Here is a 21987-nt window from a genome sequence, read left to right on the forward strand (position 1 = left end):
AATGAAAATAAATAAATATACCTGAAATAGATTTTGTACGCTTCTCCAATTATATGTTTTCTTTGAGCGCGGGGGCGCATAAAGACAAACAAATACGTCAAATTAGGAAAAGTCGCTCAGTTTATACAAAATATTAAAACACTGTAAATAATTATTTATAATGGAATAGTTCCTCGATGGGCATAACGGATTGGAATAAATAAAGTTGATTACGTACAAAATGTCAAAAAAAAAAAAAAAAAAAAAAAAAAAAAAGAGGATCGAATAATGTGACTTGGGTTTTCTTTTGTAATTTATTAATGAAAATAAGCAATAATTTATATTAAAATTTTAAATATAGAATAATTAACCACTAAAGACATTTAGTGAGAAGAAACTAAATGTGGACACGCAGAAGCGCAACCGATGACCCACTGAAATAGATTAATGTCCAAAAGTAAAAGTGACTGACCAAAGAAATTAAGGTATTTTGTCCTTAATCGCCATTAAAGAAAAAGGAAAATAAAAAACCACTCTTTTGTTGACAATGACTTCCCACTTTGTCGTATTCGGATATTACTTTCAAAGACAGATGAAAGCACAAACAGCTAATTTGCAGGGGAAACTTCATAATAAGACGCGGGAAAACCATGACAACCCTGAACAAGAAATGTTGAATAATATCCATGATTAAATAAATGAAAAAAAACAAAATTTAAAAAAAGGGGAAATATCTTATACATTTCTCAAAAATAGCACTCTATTGAGCGAGCATATATTCTAAGCAAATGCCTTAAAAGTCAATCAAAGACAGGGTTCCATGTATTTGTCGAAGCTTAGCTGTGTTACCACTTTGGTGGCCATTTTAAAACACCAAAAAAAAAAAAAAAAAACCTATGAATATTATCCTTCACAATTTTTTTTTCTTAAATGAAATTGCATTTTTAAATTTTTTGTTTTTATTGGGCTGGTCATGCGCTCATGCGAGAGAGTACTTCCAATTCCAAAGACAACTCACTCAACAACCTCTAAACAAAGCAATCACGAGATGACAAGAGTTTAATCAGTAGAGACTGATGTGGAAGAATGGAGAAAATCCAATGATTCAAACTCGTGTCCAAATAATAGCTTCCTAACAGAACTTGTATAAAATGTATACATAAAAATGAAAAAATAATTATGCTCTATTTATTAGTGGGACTGGGAGGGAATAGATTTTTTTTATTTTATTTTGTTTTGTTTTGTTTTGGTCTCTTGGAATTAGCCACGCCTGAGGCTGTGCGTGAGTGACTTAGATTTTTACCTTACCTTTGTACGTACCGACTAGACGGCCTAGAGAAAAACACAAACACAGAATTTTACCTATTCTTATTTTTAATAATTTTGGCATCTCCTTTCTGACGAAAGTTTTCATGTCAGTCCCTGAAGAGACCAGGCTAAGAACTTTTTTTTTTTTTTTTTTTCTCTAACGACCTCTCACCAAATCCAATTCGTTGAAATAATAACCACTGAAAAAAACCAAATGAGGTTTTAAAGGAATGTAACTAAAAACAACGTCCCAACTGAACCAACAAACTCCACACAAGGACACAAAGCGAAGACAGTTTCTCCTTCCTTTAGGCAAATCATGAGAAGAAAGACAGAAAATCTTTATATACTAAACTCTTAGAAGAACAAAAGGAATATTTTTTTTTCCCCTTATATAACAGAATGGATAAATTCCACTTCATATTCCTGAAAATTAGTGCTTACATTACATATGTATATCAACTTCACTACTAAAAACAAAATAGAAAGCAAGAAGTTTGACCGGCCGCGAAAATGTCAACCCCAACACTCGCCACCCAAAATAAGAAGTTAGCCAGACCAAAGCTTTTCTGATCTTTCGTGTACATATATATATCTATATATATATATAGAGAGAGAGAGAGAGAGAGAGAATCAACACCTACACAAATCTTACTACTTTTTTTTTACTTCTCCTCCTTTTGCGTGGGTAAATTTCAGTTAATAATCAATCACCCAATGAGAGTCAAGAGTGGATAAACTTCTTGACCCGGTCAAAGAAAGTGTAGAAATGGTCGTTGTTGGGCAAGAAGTAGAATCCAATAGTAGCCTGATCGAGGAAGAGAAGATCGACCTCATGGCCAGATTTCCTCAACCCGTCCACGTAAGCAAGCTGCCAATCCTGGACCAAATCAAAGCCGGCGACGACGACAAGGCTCTTCGGAAAGGCCTTAATGGGCTGTGATCGAGGCCCAAAGATGTTACAGGCCGGGTGGTCCCGATCCTCGCCCTCCGGCAGAAAAGCCCGCCAATACCAATCCCGATCCTGAATCGACACGAAGTACTTCCCGTCCAGCCGAGTCTCCGACTCCGTCCGAGTCTCGCCGGCGAACATCGGGTGCAGGAGGATGTTCCCGAGAACCTCGACCCCGGCCTCGGCCGCACGCGCCGCCACGTGGTGCGCGATGTTCCCGCCGGAGCTGTCTCCGGCGAGGAACACGTTGACCTTCGAGTCAACGCCGCTGGCGAGCCACGGCCGCGATTTCACCCACGTCAGCGCGGACCAGCCGTCGTCGTACGCGCAGGGGAACCGGTGCTCCGGCGAACGGCGGTAATCGACGGAGACGACGACGGCCTGGCAGGCGGAGACGAGTCGCCGGCAAAAGCTGTCGTAGATCGCGCTGTTGGCGGAGGAGTGGGCGAAGCTTCCGCCGTGGAAGAAGACGATGACCGGGACGCGCTCGGTGGTGCTCAGGGGCTGAGTTAGGTCGGCTATGGTCCAGCGTGGAGAGTCGTGACCCTCACGCGCGGGCTGGTAGATACGGTTGAGGAGGCCCGTGGATCGGTCCACGTGGTCGAATGAGAACACGCCGTCCACCGGTGCGGTATTGCTCGTGACCTTACGGTCGAGAAACTCGGCGAGCTCGCGGTTGAATGTTCCGTCTCGGCGGCGGAGGAGAGTGTAAGAGACTTTGAAGTTTGAGATCAGAACCCATGTGTTCAGCGGAACCACCCTCTGAAATAAATAAATAATTAAATTGAGGCTAAGATGGCGAGATTGGTCGTGACTCGTGACATAAATGAGCAAGTTGAGGAGAGAAAAACAGAGTCAAGAGGACCTTGAAAAGAAAGTTTTTTTTTTTTTTTTTTTAGGTTTCTCTCTCTATTTGTTTTGTTTGGTAAAGGAAACGACGAAAACTCCATAAAAAAGAGACGAGGACGTGTTCAAAACGGAAAGGGGAAGGGGGAAAAAAAAGAATACAATTTCAACAGCAAGCACAGATTGGGAAAAACACCAAATTATTGCGGAGAAAGTGCTTGAAGTTATGGACTAAAAACAACAAATAAAAAAAAAGCTGGGTATTTATTTGGAACTTCTATAGCTTGTTAAACAAGAAATTATTCGGAAGAGACGGAAAGAGGGGCGGTGAGAGAGATCCTGACCTCAAATAAACCCGTACATAACAAGATAAAATATCTGTATTCGAAATAAAGTAAAAAAAAAAACAAAATAATGTACACGAAATTGATCGTGGGAATTGTAATAATTGAATTTAATCACGGAAATGAAGCCAAATGTTACTTGATTTACAATCTAGAAAGTTACTAGTGGCAGAAAATTTGAGTTGAAAAGCAAACAGAAATCGAATCGTATACACAATCTGAGCTTAATTAAGAGAGGAAAATAAATGGTGGAAGAAGTGGAAGAGAGCGAAAAGCTTGATCTGGATTTTGACGTACCTTCGATTCACTGAGGTTGACTTCGTTATCACCGGCCATGAGAGACTCCCTTTTTTTTATTTAATCAATCACGCCCCAAAAGAAGAAAAAGGGAAGAGAAATCGAAAAGAGTTTTTCAAAAGGCTGAAACTCGTTCGTGTTTGTTTCTCATAATAATAATTGGTGAAAAAACCGTAGAGAAGAGAGAGCTCGAACGGCGATTCGGGTGTTTCTTTGATGATGAAGAAGAAGAAAGCTCTGTCGTTTCTTTAGACTGAAAAGTGGCTGGACGACGGATGAGAAGAGAGAGACGTAGTAGTTGTTGTTCCCGTCTAGCTCTGCAGTGAAAATTAGTGAAGTTTATATAGAGGCTTCGAGAGAGAGAGAGAGAGATGAACAAAGAGCTTCAACAGACAAAGAGAGTTGGAGATCAAGGATAATATTAGAGAGAGAAGTACAGTTTAGGAAGGGAGAGAGAGAGAGAGTAATGGGTTCCACGATAAAGTTAAAGAAAACAGGAGAGAGAGAGAGAGAGAGAGAGAGAGAGAGTCAAAACGCAAAGGAAACGACGAGGGAGGAGAACGGAGACGAGAGAGACGACAAAGCGGGGCGGCCAATTTATACTGTGAGAGTGGGTCCCACTTTCGTTTTCTTTTTTTTTTAATAACTTTTTTTAAGAATTTTTTTTTACGATGTATACGACGACGACCAATTTGGTTTTATTATGTATTGATTTTTTTTTTTTAATTTGGAGAGATAATGAGAGTGTGTGTTCTGGTCTGACCTGTGTGAATATGAGTGGATGGGATAAAAATGTTTGTGTTGTGTTGCGTCGTGTGGGGTGATTTTAGCAACTGACATCCCCGTTTTGGCTTACTTCCACTTAATCATACTCGAAACGGAACGGACGTGTGTGTGTGATATCATGGCCTTCTCCGGCAATAAAAATTTCGTCCCAAAATTATGGAACCGAAAATCTTCGTTTTGGATTTTTCATAATATTGAAAATAATGTGAAAGTTTTTTTTTTTTTTTTTTTTTTTTTTTTAATTATGGTAGTTGGATCACCTTATCTCTGACAATCCTAGTTTGAAGAATTTTGGATTTGTTTTAGTTTTTTTTTTTTGTTACTAGATAGATTTGGAAGTTCAATGGACGGAAAAAAAAAATTGTTTGTCTATAAAAAAGTATGATTTTTTTTTTTCACTTGGTGTCCTATGAAAGTAAGACACTCTTCTCAAATACCGCGGTTACTTAAATTTGTGAGACTTATTATCAGTGGCGGATCCAGACTCGGGCGGCGGGGGGGCCAAAATTGAATTTTGGCCGGAAAAAAAAAAATAAATAAAAATTTAAGCCTGAATTTTTTTTTTGGGGGGGGGGGGGGGGGGGGAGCCAGGCCTCTTGGGCCTTCAACGTGGGTCCGCCACTGCTTATTATAAACGTAGTTTGAATAACTGTGGTTTAAAATTTCATATGTTATATTACCTTTATCACTCAAATTTATACCTTCTTTAAGAAGTATATATATATATATATATATATATATATATATATATATATATATATATTATCAGGAAGTCTCACATCGACTGAGTTACTTCTCTCATTGTCAATTGGTTTTAAGATGGAACCCCATGATACTTTAACATATATATATATATATATTTATATATATATATATATGAAGTGTTTATTGACGAGATAGTCTTGACGAGAAATGCAATCTAAAACGTGCTTGTCTCATCACAAGCTAATTCAGCCACATACTAATAACGTGTTTATTAGCTAGTATTATAGATCGTTCTTTGTTCAGCTCTATTTAGATGAACTAGGATACTCGATAACAATATTTGATTAATTACAAACTAACTTCGTAGCTTAATCGCAACATGTTTTGAATTTAGTTAAAAGAGTATTGACGGATTAGCTATTAATTGTTAAGTATTACAATAATTACTTAATTGTAAGTTGTGTTTGATAGAGCAATTAAATTAATTAACAATGCAAAATAAGGCATTGTGGCACGCACTTACAGCATAGGTACTATATTGGGATTATTGTATCTTAGAATTCTACCATTCAACGGAGGATTTAATCTAGACAATGCATTTAAACTTATGAGTTTCATCATAGATAAGTAGCCGTTAGTATAAAACGGAGAAACTAAAGCGGCTTTATATTTGACAAAAATTTAGAGTCTTAGAATTAGCTTTAACAAGGATTAGTCTCTACTCTACTAAATTTAGTCCAATTGATTTAGTGGCGATTAGTTGGCACTTAGACATTTGAGATCAGTTACCCATATATGCTATTGTCATTACTCGATTAGGTGTTTTTGCGACAACTAGTCACTGTTTAACATAAAAAAATCATCATTAATTAGCGATGGCTACTCGCAATTAATACATTACACATCTAAAAATCATATTTTGTAGTGTCGATCTGTGAAGAAATCTCGCGTAGACTTGAATTTGGTGAATGTCGAGCCTTAGGCCCAATTGTTTGATAAACATGGGTCATAAGGTCCAATGCTCAATTATTAGACTTGACGGGTTGGTATAACGGTGACTTAGGTCTCGAGAACAACTGTTTTTTTCGAGCTTGGGCCTTGACCATGTTGCAATAAATTGATTTGGCGAGATCGAATTGAGTATGAAATTTGGATTTTAAGATCGGTGAAAATTCTCTTATAGAGGTTTGGCCATATTAAATAACGACACATTATGTTGAATTTATCTATGCTAAAATATATCTGTGGTTAGTTCATATTTCAATATTGCAACCAACTTGTTTACTTGTTTTTTTTTCTCAGCAATACTCATTCTATATTGTACAAACACATAATATCTTTAAACGTGTTGGTTCTTTGCAGCCCTATGTTTTAATTTTTTTCTTCTAACGTCAAAATGTTGATGACAAAAAATATTACAACGAAAAATTCACTCATGTCTACTAAAAAGACAGCGAGCATATGATCAAGGTTTGAATTGTTCCTCTATGATAAACGGATCAAGAAAAATATATGTGCATTGCGGATGCTGGTGATTATTGATTATGGTAAATTACGTGTCTGATTCGGTCTGTTCAATTTTAGTTATTATTTATTAGAAATTGCTGATTTCATGTTGTTTTCGAGCGATAATAATCTACTTATTGTCTAAATGGTTATATTCTCGGTGGCATTTGTTCTTAAACTACTTTATAGTTATCAGAGCCGACCCTGACTATAAGCTAGCAAGGCCGGTGCCTAGGGCTTCTGATTGGGTTGAGTCCCAAAATTTTAAATATATATTATATATATGCTAAAAATATTTAAATTTTTATTATTTTTTCCTTTATATTTAAATTTTAACTATTATCGAAGGGCCCCAAAATATTAATCCGCTTAGGGTCGGCCCTTAATGAATTCAAGTGAGTTTGAGCGGGCTCTGATGGTTATTTTTCCGTGTCTTTATTTAATTTGTTGTTATTGGAAGGAAATGGAAATTCCATTTCCAATAAGTCACCTTCCATTTCTTATTGGAAATGGTATTTCCATTAGCCATTTATATGCCTTCCATTGTTTATTGGAAATGGAATTTCCGTTAAGTTTAATGGAAATCCATATTTCCATCAACTTCCAATAAGGAATTAAAAAAAAATAAAAAATTAAATTTAATGGTAAATTTAATATTAAAAATGAACAACTTTGACATCACGGTATGCACAAGCAGCACAATTATTGAACAACGGTATTAAATAGCCTGACTTATTTCCGTGTGCCCCTGCCATATTCCGCCACCTGTCGGAAGTCTTTCTTCCGTGTTCCGAGTCAGACGGTACACGGAAGTACCGTGCGCCACGTGGATTGGCAAAATGCGTTCCTTCCGTGTGCGTACAGAAGCCAGCTTGAGCAGTGGTATGCCAAATTGTGCTTTTTTAGCCCGCTTGAATATTTTATATATCATCGTGACAAGTGCATGTGTGAAAAAATATTCATCAACAATTAGACCTCATTAAGTTTCCAACTTAATTATAAATTAGAAAAAGAATTGTGTATTCCAATTATCAAATTATTAACATATTTTTACATGTAATTGATTTGTAATTTTTTATAGCTCTTGGATATGTCGTACAATAAACATTTGCAAAGAGAAATTTATTTCATTTTTAAAAATAAATTAAAGACAATTAAACTTTTAGTTGAATAGTTCACATTCTTTTTAAAAATAGCTAAAGTTTTTTTTATTAAAAAAATAACTTACAAAATCGAAATAAATTAAATTAAGGGCCTATTTTACTTAATTTATTGTTTTCTTAATATTAAAATTTTAAAATAACTAAGGGATGGATTAATTGCAACATATTTTTCAATAATATTGTATATGATATGAGTTACGCGTGTACATAATTTGTCTGTCGTTTATTGTGTATTTGCACTTCATTTATACATACGGAAATAAAAAATACAATTATTATTCACTATATACTTATGTAGCCAATTGAAATTATGAATAAAGGTTCCACTTAAAAATAAAAATTACTGAAAAGCAAATTGGGAGAGAAAAACGTTATTGTTTGGAAAGAGCATATATTCCAAAATTTTATTATTTTATTTGTATGGATATAAATATAACACCAATTATGAATACAAATCCTATGCAAGATCATACATCCAATTATATACCGAAAAGCAAATTGGGAAAAAAAATATCAGAGAGAAATAAAAATGAATGTATTATCATCACTTCGACTGGCTCTGGAAAGTAGAGTGGAAACTAGTCAAAATTTGCTTACGTGGCAATACGTAAAACCTCTAAAAATAATAAGGAAAAAAAAAATTGGAGGAGACAATCGTTTCCTGCGTGCGGCCGACGCCAAGGCACGTGACGATAAACAGGTTTCCGTCTTGGCTCTTTATCGCAAAGAGAAGCCACGCTCCAAACTAAATTCCCGAAAATACCCCTCCCTTGCCCATGGATCCCCTAAACTGCCATTGAAGACGACACGTGTTTTGTCAGCTAGCGAAAACCGCGTGACGGCATGTTTTTTGTCAGAACCTTGGGGGGGTGGGAAATGGAAAAAAAAAAAGGAAAGACAAAAGTAAAAAAAATAATTAAAAAGAAAAAGGCCTTTTGTAATAATTGAGAAAGCAAAAAAAATATAAAACTAATTACATTAATGAAAATTTAAAATTCTTAATGTGTGTGCGCCTGAGTGATGGTGGTGGGCATTAAATTTTTGTCGTATTAATGAGGTACCCCGTTTTTCCTTCGGCTCGGGAAACGGGCACGTGTCAAACGGATATAGCTCACGTTTTTCTCCTCTTCTCTCTCTCTCTCTCTCTCTCTCTCTCTGTGGGTCCCGAACATAAAGCCATATTCTTTAAAGGAGCTGATACGATGATCGAACTCTTTTCTCCCCGGGACCCACTCTTCCCTGGTCTCTCCCCAATCACCCCCTTTCTCCACCGAGATGAACACGGATGGTGCGTGTGAGTGACACGTGGCAATCGCTTCTGTGGGGTCCTCTGTTTTAATTAATATATAACACATTCACTCGGCTTTAGATTTTTGTGATGGTTTGGGATTGGGACCCACAACTGGACGTGGGATCGCACAAGCACAACCCCGTTCGTTGATCTGGCCCAATCGCAGAGGCTCTTTGAAGCCAAAAATTGAAATGAAATCGAATTTACTTAAAATCTCCATCACCGGTAAATGCCGGATAGAAAAATTGATAAAAACATTTGGTTGCTTATATTACGGAGGATAGTCCACGTCGATAGGTTATCATGATCCTGCGCTTTTTATAAGGTTTGTGGGTTACTACTCTAATTGTTAAACTTGGTTTTAGATGGAACCCCACACCTTTAAGATGATATCAGAGCGGTGCCTATTCTCGGTTGTAGACTATCTGATCGGGCCTATACTTCACGCTTTCAGTGCATGTGTCAATGTGTGTCTGTGCCTGTGCGCGTGAAATGGTGTATCAAGTATAGACCTACATCGACTGGGTATTACGATCCTGAGCTCTTTATAAGACTTTTAGGTTAATCATCTAATTGCCAAACTTGTTTTTAGATGGAACCCCACACCTAACTTTAAGATATATTGATAATTATTTTATAAACCTAACTGATTTGTAAAACAAGTAAAGCAAGTTTATAGCAAATAGTTGACGTTGTAAAAAAAATAAGAAAAATATAACGGATTTCAAATATAGTTACTGAGTTAATTTCTTTTATATTAATTGGTGAAATTAAACGTGTACAAGTCTATAATACAAAACTTGCAGATTACCCCTTATCCAATTACATCAATATCATCTAAATTAATAAATGACGATTTTTTATTTATTTAATGGTATGATAGGACAAAACTAATGTAGACAAGAAAGCCAAGTGACATACCCCGCTAAATTAAACAAATGTGAAAGTAACATGTTTCAACTTTCAATACATGGTAACCAAAATAATTTACCCAATTCCACAACCTACAAGTTAGAGTGCTTCATAGGTCCAAAGAGGTTTCAATTAGAAACAGCACAAATATTTAGTCTCGCCTAGGCATAATAACCCTAAAAGAGTTAGCTATTTTTGCACACAAAACACACTCAACAGTCCAAGCCAATCTCTTTAGAAGAAAAAAAAAACAGTCCAAAGCCACTTTCCTCACCATTATTATCCTTGCTGCCCAAGAATCTATATAACAATCCAAACACATATTCACTTTGATTTATTTTATATTATCAATAAAGACAAGACACTACTTATTGGTTTAGTTTGGATGCATTTGATGTCCTATGGGGAATGGCTAAGCGTGTGTCACACAAACAAAAGGACAACATACCAAGTTTATTTGCCGTGTTGCATTCACCTTTCATTTTTTCTACATTCCTACTTTGTCCAATTCCTTTTTAATTTATGTGATTAACAACTTATCTTGATGACAAAAATGAAAAAACCCCGTCTAGTAAAGAACATAAAAAAATTATGGAGTACATATCGTTAGAGACGGAGTTATAACGTAATTTATAGTGGAGTTAAATTTGAGTAAAGGCTATGAGTATGATTTAAGAGAGAAAACAAATTAAACTTATTAGTTATAAGTAAGTAATTTTTAGTATGGTTCTTAACTATAATAATATTTAAAAGAGTAGTTTATAATTCTAAAAAAATAGACTATTAAAATAATAATATTGAAAATGGTAAATTTGTCTTAACATTTAAACTTGAATTTTTACATAGGTAGTTAGATGCTCAAGAGAGAATTAGCGATACAAAGACATGGGGCGTGATTAGCATAGATAAAACCGAAAAATCGTGTGTGGTTCTAAAAATCTCAACCATAGAAAAATTTAGTGAATCTGTTGCTCTTGCCTTCTACTCATCCGTTCATTCGCTTTTATTTCGCGTCTTTATTAAATTAATTGTTTTTAGTTAATAATCGCATTCGCTTATTTTGGTTCATTTTGTTACTAGCTTGATCAATTCTCGGTTAAATTTAGTCCTTGTGGGATCGACTCATACTTATTATTTAGCGAGTACGTGCACTTGCGTACGAAAATATCGCAACGCTAATATGAAGGAATCAATTCCAATTAAGATTTGCGAGATGGTGTCACATTGAAAAAGGGAATTGAGGATCGAGGAATTTACGTCCAGAAGCATTCGACAAGACCAGAGTTTGGGATGGTCAAAATTAATTCTAATGCAGTACTCTTCAACATCGGGAGAGCGGCAATCAAGATATAGAGATTTTAAACTTGCATGGGATTGTGTCATAACAAAATAACGTTGGAGTTAATCTAAAAGAAAGACTGTCAAGGGTCAATTTCGCAATGTATCTGGCTTGTTTTCTTCAAAATATGGAGCATGTCATTTTTTAGGGAGGTAACAAGATAGTATAGGATAGCGTGAAAAATAATATATGCTACCTTGTTTGGTCTCTTATTCTTGTATTCAATCAAACGGTTGTTCCAATGGTTTCCTTAGTTGAATTTTGTTTCAACTACTCCCCTCGATATTCTAATGAAACTCCTCACATCGTGTTCGTCGTGTTGGTGTTGTTGGTTGTGTTGCTTGTTATTTGAAATTTGAGTAATGACCGGTAATAACGATCATTTGGGAGGTTAGGAAGGCCATAAAAATGACTTTTTTTTTATGAAATATCCAATTTAAACTTATTCTTTAGCAAAGTGGACGAGTTCTATAGACTATTGCATAGTAGCCACTTGTAATGTAGAAGTACTAATATACCAAGTTCATATTTGGGTATATATTATTTCCTTTTGAAAAAGAAATCTTACGTGATTTTGATCAATTTTTTACCTCCCAAATCCAATTTCGATCCATCAATCATTTTTGAAATTGTCTATTTTGATTTTCATCAGATTTTCTTAATTTTTAGATTTCTTGTTCTTATTTTTGTGTTTAAATTCGTGAACAAGTTTTTCCAGGATTTCAAAATAATTAATCAAGATGTCCAAAATTTTAATCCATTTTTTTCGTAGTTGAGTTGTTTGAATTATTTTGTTGAAATATAAATCGTATGTGATTTTGATCAATTTTTTCAGTTCCCAAACTCAAATTTCAGTCCATCAATCGATTTCAAATTTTCATTAGAATCTCTTAATTTTCTTAGATTTGTGGTCTTTATGTTAGATTTCATGTTCGTGAACTAGTTTTCCCAGGATTGCAAAATAATTACTCCATGTATCCAAAATTTTAATCCACTGTTTTTGCGTTATTGAGTTGTTTAGAGCTTTCGATTTTGGGGATAAGTGTGAATTTGTATATACTAATATGAATGTGGATTTGGATTTAGAACGAGAGAAACTTGTAGATGAAATTGATTACATTAATTTCCCTTCAAACAATCCATAATCATCTTTGATTACTAGTACACATCAATGTCTATGTTCGGTTTTATGTTCGTGCACCGGTTTTTCCAGGATTGCAAAATGATTAATCCATGTATCCAAAATTTTAATCCATTTTTTTGCATTGTTGAGTTGGTTATAGCTTTCGATTTTGTGGATAAGCGTGAATTTGTATATACTAATATAAGTGTGGATTTGGATTTAGAACAAGAAGAACTTGTAGATGAAATTGAATTCAATAATTTCCCTTCAAACAAGCCATAACCATCTTTGATACTTGTACACATCAAACAAGTTAACTCTTTGATATATTCAGGGTCTAAGATATTAATGTAGCTTTCTAAACATACAAACAAGCCACAACAATCTTTGATTACTAGTACTCGTTAAACAAGTCAATGTGAAAACTCTCACGAGCGAAACAAGTCTTCATTTTGTATTATACGTCACTCGAAGATCGAAGCCAATGGCTAATGGAGATCGAAGCCGATGGGTCGAAGATCGACTGCGATGGCGACGGATATCGACGATGATTGTGAGGTGATCAATGACGATGGGTCGGAGATCGACGACGATGATGACTCGGATCGAATGAGATGAGTCGGAGATCGACGACTATGGCATGGAGATCGACGGCGATGGCGATGGAGATCGATAGTGAGGTCGATATTAAAAGGTGAGTGGAAGGTATTTTGATGATTTTGATTTTATTTTTTCTACTAGTTCGTCTCAATTTTATAAAGATTGACTAATTTGTTAAGCTCAAATTTTATCGCATCATCGTCTACCGAGAAAAATGTTATGTGATATTTCATTTAATGCGTATATATATTTTTTGTTTTTAAAAGTAATTTTATCATCATTTGTTTTTATTTATTTATGAAGGAAGTGCGCTGGGCCACAATAAGCTTTGGACTCTTGTGAATTAGGTCAACAACTTGGAACAGCTTTTGGCATTTTGTGTCAATTTGGATCTCCCTCAATTTTGAAATGAGTCGTCAAAATGAATTCAGACAATTACTGATTGAAACACCTTATTACAAACATCTCCCTCTCACACATACAAACACGGAAGAACAAAATATGATCATGTAAAGTCCAAATGATTAAATTGTTGATAATTAAAATTGTTTGATGGGAAACCTAGGGAGAGTCTAAATGATGTGAAGCAGTTGAGTCATCTTTAAGGACCAAACATTCGTGTGACACCTCATACTTTTTTTTTATCCATAATTTATTGACTCGCGATACATATGAGAGTGTTGTATTTGTATTTTGTGATAAGTATCGAGTCATGATTTGTATTTGTATTTAGTGGCTCACTATTCACCTTGGTAAGGCATGACTTTCCTGTTCACCCAACTCTATTTAATTCAATTTTTTTTCTAAAAAAAAACAAATGTTTTCCTTTCAAATTGTTTAGATGTCAATTTATTCATAATAAACAAAAATTTACAAATATTCGACGAGTGCAAGGATAAAAAGTTACTATAATAGAAGAGTTCAAGGGTCAAATTTACAGAGCATAATAGGACAAAATTCAAAATTAGCAGCTACATATATAATACAAAGAAAAATAAAAAAAATATAGGAAGGAGATAAAAACAAAAGCATGGTGGAAGGGCTTATCACAAATCACAATAGACAGCGTGCGAGCCTAATTAAATTTATATGCCAAATTCCATGTATGCAAAGATAGTGTAATCATCAACGACTAGATTAGCACCTTACGGACAAAATTTCATATAGTTCCACATTGCTCAAATATATGATTGCTTAAAATTTTATTTAAGAAACCATTTTTTTTTCTTCAGAAATTTCCATTTTTTCGCTTTTTATTTTATCGACAAAATTTTATTTGTCCGCGGAGGATTAAAATAAAGTCAATTAAAGGCACTTATTATTTTTGGACTCACAAATCAATTCTCTTAATAAGTTATCAACTTATATTTAAAAGCTCAGTATTATTTTGAATAAAAAATGGCTCTGTATTATTTATTTCCAACCATTTCGAGAGTCGTTACCCGTGGTCCCCATTTATATGATTTATTTACTAAATATTACTTCACGTAAATATAAAAAATAAATATTACTTAATAAGAGATATCAACTTAGATGTAAAAGCTCTGTATTATTTTGATTAAAAAATATCTCTGTATTATTTATTTCCTACCATTTCAAGAGTCTATTCAATCACTTATTACCAGTGGTCCCCCAATTATATTATTTTTTAATTAAATATTAGGTCAAGTAAAATTAAAAAATTATTAATTTATTATTATTATTATTATTAGTATATTAAACTGTAATTTTATAGGATAAAAATTTGCAGTGTTCAAACCAATGTTGAATAGTAAAAAAGACAAGGAGTGTTTGGTATTCCTCTAAAAAACAATTTTTTAGTTTTTGAGTGGAAAAAATTGAAAACATGTTTGGTTTAAGTTTTTGGAAAAAAATTTCAAAAATTTTTGAAGTTGTTTTGTAAAAGAGTAAAGAAAACTGAAAACAAATAAAATGTGTTTTTGGAAAAAAAAATTCTTCTCTTCTCTCCTCCTTCTCCTCATCTTCTCTTTTCATTATTTCAAAAACAAAAATAAAAACTATACCAAACACTTTTTTCAGTTTTTTTCAATTTCTCAAAAACAAAAATGAAAACTGTACCAAACAGCTTTTTGAAAACAACTGCAAAATAATTTTTCAATACAACTACAAAAATTAAAAAATAGAAAACAAAAATTTTTTGAGTTAACTACCAAACACAACCTTTATTTCTATTATTATGCTAGAATATAATAATTTTGTATTCCCACCAAACCAATACGAAATTAAAAAATAAAGTCTTAATCTTAGTATAAAATTAGTATAGTGTAATGGTATACTGTCCGTTTGTGGCGGAATAGTTTCTGTTTAGCTATAGATATTTTGTTCATTCAGTATGACTGTTAAAAAATTGATCGAAGTGATAGTTGTTAATTTGCAAATGGAGAAAACAGATTAAGAAAAAAAGGATTTCAGTGTTTTTATTTTATTTTTGTAAATTGCATAGAGTTTATGTTAGAATTGTGATAAAAACACCCATGAGTACATGAGAATAACAACTTAGTCCAAGATAATTTACAAACCTAAATTGAAGTGAAACAAACATCATTTACAAATGATTGCTCATCGCGTTGTGTTGTGTGCTTCCAACAAATAGAAGGACAAATAGCATATTAAAAATCATTTTGAAACATAACTCTTTCAAAATACTAGTAATGATTGAAGAAAATTCAAATCAAGATAGTGTATGAAAGTTAATCCGACTCCAACCCAAAACAAACCAAGCAATTTTTGGTTTTGGAACAAAAAAATTTGTTCTACACCAGTGGAATTTTCAATCCTTAACGATTAGAAGCTTCAATTTGGTCAAGGACTTGAAGAAGAGTTCGGTCGGAAGAGAAAGGGTACTTTCTTTCGAACGTTCACGTTTTTTTGCAAGCACAATACTATGAAATATCGTGATTTTACAATTTTTTTAATGCTCATGTGCAATCTTAGTACATTAAGCCGTGAATTAGAAATATGTATGACAAAGATGAATATATTACACATAGTGCTAAAAAAACAAAAAAATAGTCAAATAAATCACCAAAAGTTTAAGAATTACTAGATATCCATTTTTTTGTAAATAACCACTTTAATTTATTTACGGTACTCAAAAGAAAAATACCAAAAAACATTCCCACCTATTTTGAATTTTTTTATATATTTTTTAGTGCCGTAAATAAGTTGAGGTGATTATTTACAGAAAATTAACAAAAGATTGGCTATTATACAAAACGTTATAAGTCAAATGGTTATATAGCTAAAAGACAAAAAAAAAAAAGATAAATCGAAACTAGAAATTAGAACACCCGGAATTCTTAAAAGTTGTATCTGCCCATGGCACGTTCCAATTGAAATGCAGATCTTGATCATAGCAAGAGACTATCAAAATGATCAAATTTCAAATATTTTTCAATTTTACATAAATTTTAATTATTTAATAATGCATTAATTTTTAGGCCAGTGTAGCAAAATAGCCAAAATGAAACTATGAAATTTGTTTTTAGCATACATTTCACAATTTTAGGAAAATAGACAACATGTTTATGTGGCAATAATTAAGGTCTGATTTGCTCTTATTTATTAACAAATTCGTCATTTTCTCTCTCCTACTTTTTTCCTACACTTTTTTTTTACATAAAAACTTCAAAAAACCATATCTATCTCATATGAACTATAAATTGAGTGATTCCAAATCATACGGATTCGTGATGCCAAGATCTTCAAAAATAGATTCATTGTGTTTGACGAAAAATCATGTTTAATATCATAGATGTAGAAAAATCATGTTACTACCTTAAATATGGAAATAACTGAAATTTTTTGAAATTATCAAAAAAATAAATGGAAACGTAAATATGATGCATTAAGCTTAATTTTTCATCAAACACAATTAGTCTATTTTTGAAGATTTCGACGCCACGAATTTGTAGGTTCTGAAATCACTCAATTTCGAGTTCGTATGAGAAAGATACGAATTTTTGAAGTTTTGATGATAAAAAAATTATTTGAAAAAAAATAGGAGAGATAAATTGACGAATTTGTTAATAAATAAGAACAAATCAGACCAAAATTGGATATATCCATAAAATTGTCAAACGTAAACTAGATCCAAAATCACATATTTAAAGTGGCCTGATTAGTTACAAATCTCTAATTTTTATTGGCTTTGTAGCTTAAACACATTTTACTTTTTTTTTTTTTTTTTTTTTTTTTTATGTAACACATTTTACAATTTTGGAAATCTTTTCATTGAGCTTTAAAGTTTGGGAAAAGATATATTGGTTGTAATGTGTTTTTTTTTTTTTTTTTTTTGAAGGATACTTTTTGCTGTTGTTGATTGATGATAAGAAGAAGGAATCTGCAAATCTCAGTCAATCACTCTTATACGCATTTGCAAATAATATTAGTCAACGCTGATCTTTTCCCCTCCTCGCGCACAATATTTTTGTAAGTCAATAATTATTGGCTTTGGTGTGAATGACATCACATAGATGGAATAATGTTTAGGAAAAATGATACTTTTGATCCTTTAACATTGTCACTCTTAACAACTTGATCTCAAAAAAAAAAAAAAAAAAAAAACTGTTGAATCACTCATTCACGATAATCACTTTTTTGTATTTAGCCCTTCCGTTATTTTAGTCGTAAAAAATGTCGGTATTTGACCACGTGTCCATCACGTGTTGGACAAAAAAAGGTATCTTGTAAAATTAGTTTAAAAAAACAAAATTAAAAATAAAAAAAGATATCTTTATCTCTCCTAACGCTCAAAGCCTCAAACTAAAAATTCCTAAATTGATGAACTCCGGTGGAGAGTCGTCATTTTCTCCTTTCCCTCTTTTTCTCCGGAGGAGCTCTCTCTCTCTCTCTCTCTCTCTCTCTCTCTCTCTCTCTCTCTTATTTTTCACCGCCTTTTTCGTTGTTATATGTCATTCATTTCACTCGTTGAATCATCATCATCTTCATCATTATCGTTATAATCGGTTTGAACTTTCCTGGCGATTTTTTTTATTTTGCCTCTCGAATTCAAGATAAGCAATGGTGATATTGAGCATTCTCTTCAATCATCCAATTGCGCTCGCACAGCCCTTCTAAGACTTCACCACCACAGCCGTCGGGAAATCCGCGTATATCTCCGAGAGAGTCCTCTTCGCTGCCTCAAGCTTAACTTCTAGACGAGCCGCAGTCTTCACCGCTTACTCCGCCGAAGCCTGGTGAATGGTCGCCATGACCTCGGTCCACCAACGATCGCCGAACTCCTCTCTCGCCTTCTTGGAAAACTTTACCTGCTTCGAGAGTCTCGTCTGCTGGTGGCCCATAGTTCGAAACTCCCGATTGATCGCCTGAATAAGATGCGGAGATCGGCAAGCTTAGTCTCGCAGGCCTCGTGCTTTGTGTGGAGGTTGGTGAAATCGTTTAGGCTAGCATGATCGATCTCAATGCACTCGTCACGAACGCGAGCTTTCTCCCCTTCGAAGGCCTTGGTGACCCGAGATAGCTCCGTCTTGAAGAAACTCATCTCCTTGGCGACCATCGCCTGAGGAGCGGAGGAGGGTCAACATCACCAATGGTGGGTCTGGGGAGGGATTTGGAATAGTGCAAGAAGGCAAGGGAAATTTTGAAATTGTATCTGAGGTGGATGAGAGTATGGTTGAGGAGATTAGGGTAGAGAGCGACGCAAGGCTTGATTCCATGGCTTGGAAAGGGTTGTGGCGACGAGCCAAAATTGAGGATATCAGATTGGCGTCGCGAGATGGCTCCAGCAGAGGGAGGTGGTGCGGCGGCGATGTTGGGGAATGAACGGCGTCGAGTTCGCCGGAGATTTTCGGGGAATGTGACGCGAGATGGCTCCAAGTACACTTCTGCGCATAAATCAGAATTACAGACTTTTGATCGACATTTCACACTCCACGACGCTTTTTTCGGTGTAGATACAAGGTTCGTTCCCCATCGGCTCGATCTCCGATGATGATTTAATGAACAGAGCCGCAATATCTTCTTCGCCGTTAATAACGTTCACCAAATAAAGTAGTTGATTGTCATCGATGTCATCGTTCTTATTTAGAGGTCTCCTTTACGACTTTTTTTTTTGCCGTGTCCAGTACCCATCAAAGAAGCGAGAGAGAAAGATAGAGAGAAAGAGAAGAGTGAGAGAGAGAGAGAGAGAGAGAGATATATTCAATAATTTTTTTATTATTTTTGTTTTATAATAATAATAAAGAATAAGAATAATTTGATGATTTTTCTCATTTCAGTCATCACGTGACAATTTAACCTTGTATTTGATGTCAAAAGTAACCGAAGGACTACATGTGAAATTGTGACTATCACAAAAGATTGATGATGTAGCTTTTTTTTTCGGAGACCAAATTGTTAAAGGCGACAATGTTTAAGGGTAAAAAATGTCATTTAACCTCATGTTTTTTTGGTACTAAGACATTTATGGAATTTAATTTACATAAATGCCCATTATAGTCGAGTGAAAAACGTTGAGATCGTAGTACTTAATAATTTAAAATATGATTCCAAACTTGGCTAGTCTAGTTCCCATCCCCAACCCAACTTGGTCGTTAGAAACTTAGAATATAGATTGACCATCTAAATTGTTTAATTAGAATTGGTTGTTATGTCAACAAAAAAACACGCACACATACACGAGCCTTCGGACAAAATAAATAAAAATATAAAAAAAAATACTAACTGTCTGATTCCAAATTTAAGACCACTATCAATAATGACTGCACATGTATGTACAGACGAACTAAAATAAAATAATTGTGTATTTTTCACATAGTAAGATTAGGTTTCCATAACTTTTGAAAAAATGTTGCATTTTAGAGGCTTCTCTTTACAATCCACTATGTTTTAATTTAACTTTATTTTCATTAGATGCAAAGACAAAGAAAGCCACGTACAATGAACGCTTGGATTAATTGAGTACCTCTTTAATTTTATTATATAAATATAAAATAATAATCCACAACCAAAGGCCTTCGTACATTGTATTTGAACTATTCGGCGATTAGATTCTCTTGGAGTAAAACACACATCACGTGTATAGAGAAAAAAAATAAACAGCTTACCCTCTAAATTTATCATTCCCTACCTAACGTCATTTGTTCTTGGATTATGCTTTGTTTGCTTGTTTGTTAGGTGATAGGCGATAAAAAAATTATTCAAGCAGAGTCACACTCACACGTATGATAAACGGGGTTTCTAAATTCTCAACTTTGACTATTCTATTTAATTTATGGGTCCAGCGACTATCTAGCCATATAAAACGTTATAAATTTTCAAATAACTAACGTTTCGTTAATTTTTGGTAAATAGTCACGTAAATCTATTTACGCTATCGAAATGATAAAAAACGCAGAGTAAATTTCTAATAAATATGTGTAAATAACGTTGGTTACGTCATATTTTATGCTATTTACGAAATATTTACAAAACGTTGGCTAAAACGCAAACGCTTATGTTATGTGGCTTATATCGCTAAATAATTGTTAATTTATTTATGTATTTATTTTTTTTATCATTCTTTTAATGTCTAACAGGTATTGGTAATTTTCAAAAAAATTTATTTTGTGCGTATGTTTTCAAGTCTAAATTCTTGTATATTTTCATGTTTAAATTTTCATAAAGTTTTCTTTACTGCGTATATTTTCATGTAGTATATTGTCTAAATTATAACTACAACAAATTCTTATATATTAATTTGGGAGTGAGAGCTCACCACGTTACGTACGAAATCTATAGTATCAACTATCAAGCAAGGTTTTGAATATCGCACGAAATTTCGCATACCACATCCCCCGTAACAATTTGAGTATATTTTGCAAATTATCTTACTTAATGCATAAATATCGCACATAAACCACAAATATAAAAAAGAGATTTGTTAATATCTAACCTTTTTATAAGAGAGAGATTAAAATAATAGCCAAAGTATGAATTTATTAGTTAAATAGCCAACACTTAATCCTAGTTCCAAAAATACCCTTATCTCCGTATCCTGTTGTTGTTGAACATCTCATTTCGTTCGTGTAAAAAAAACCAAGAATCCTGAACTTCTCGAGCGGATTCGAATCGCGCCAGTTAGGGTATCATCGAATGGAGCTCGGTTCGGGTCGTTCTGCGAGGGCGTTGAATCGGCGGAGGCCGAGCCACTTCATGATGTTCCATCGCCTCACGGACGACGACGGAAGAGTTCAGATCGCGAACGGAACGATTCCGGCTTTCATCGGAGGGAAGGGGAATGAGACGACGTTCCGCGCAATCGCTACGACGTCGCGCGATCTGGCCACGGAGGCCACGGCGGCGCTGAGATCCAATCTTCGGCGGAAGACCGGAGTTCCGATGAGGATCGAGATGGACACGAAGGTGAAGGTTCAGATGGACAGCTTGAAAAGCAAGAAGGTCGGGATTAGGGTTATGTGTGTAGGAATCAGGGCAGTTCCGCCGAAAGGGAAGACTCCGACGGCGGTTTCGGTCGCCGGAGCCAAATGTAAGGTTGATCTAAGAATATCAAGATCTGGAAATGGACCTTTTGATTTCGTTTCATTTAATTGATTTGTTTTCAATTAGTTTTTTCTTTTTCTCTTTTTATATAATGATTATTGAATATGATCAATTCTGTTTTTTCTTTTATTATAAATATTTTTTAGTGGGGATTTTGCTAACTCTTGAAAAGAAGTAATTACTCGAGGGATCAAAATTCAACCACCAGCTTTAGAAATTTGAAGTTTCATTACTAGGGATAATATGGCAAAGTTGTGGAGATGCGTTCATTTTTATTTTTTAAGAACTTTTATTATTTCTTCCTTCACTTGTG

The 21987-nt window shown here is 34.3% G+C and overlaps 1 protein-coding gene and 1 pseudogene across 1 annotated transcript; one reads left to right on the forward strand and one right to left on the reverse strand.

The window, feature by feature from the left end:
• Nucleotides 1-1607: 1607 nt before the first annotated feature.
• LOC149388831 (gibberellin receptor GID1B-like) lies at nt 1608-4260 on the reverse strand. Its single transcript, XM_089623331.1, has 2 exons — nt 3727-4260; nt 1608-3001 (listed from the first exon to the last, which is right to left on the reverse strand). Exons 1-2 carry the CDS (start codon nt 3763-3765, stop codon nt 2012-2014), a joined length of 1029 nt encoding a protein of 342 aa, XP_089479457.1. The 5' UTR covers nt 3766-4260; the 3' UTR covers nt 1608-2011.
• Nucleotides 4261-21176: 16916 nt separating this feature from the next.
• Nucleotides 21177-21987, forward strand: LOC149388832 (uncharacterized; annotated as a pseudogene).

This window comes from Urtica dioica, chromosome 8 (genome assembly GCF_054948205.1).
Source record: "Urtica dioica subsp. dioica isolate 48M chromosome 8, U.dioica_male_clone48M_v1_H2, whole genome shotgun sequence".
Classification (NCBI taxonomy): domain Eukaryota; kingdom Viridiplantae; phylum Streptophyta; class Magnoliopsida; order Rosales; family Urticaceae; genus Urtica; species Urtica dioica.

Coding starts and splice junctions, on each gene's coding strand:
- LOC149388831 (XM_089623331.1), bottom strand. CDS start 3,765: ATGGCCGGTGATAACGAAGTCAACCTCAGTGAATCGAAG. Junction 3,002..3,726: donor TCAACCTCAGTGAATCGAAG/GTACGTCAAAAT, acceptor TATTTATTTCAG/AGGGTGGTTCCGCTGAACAC.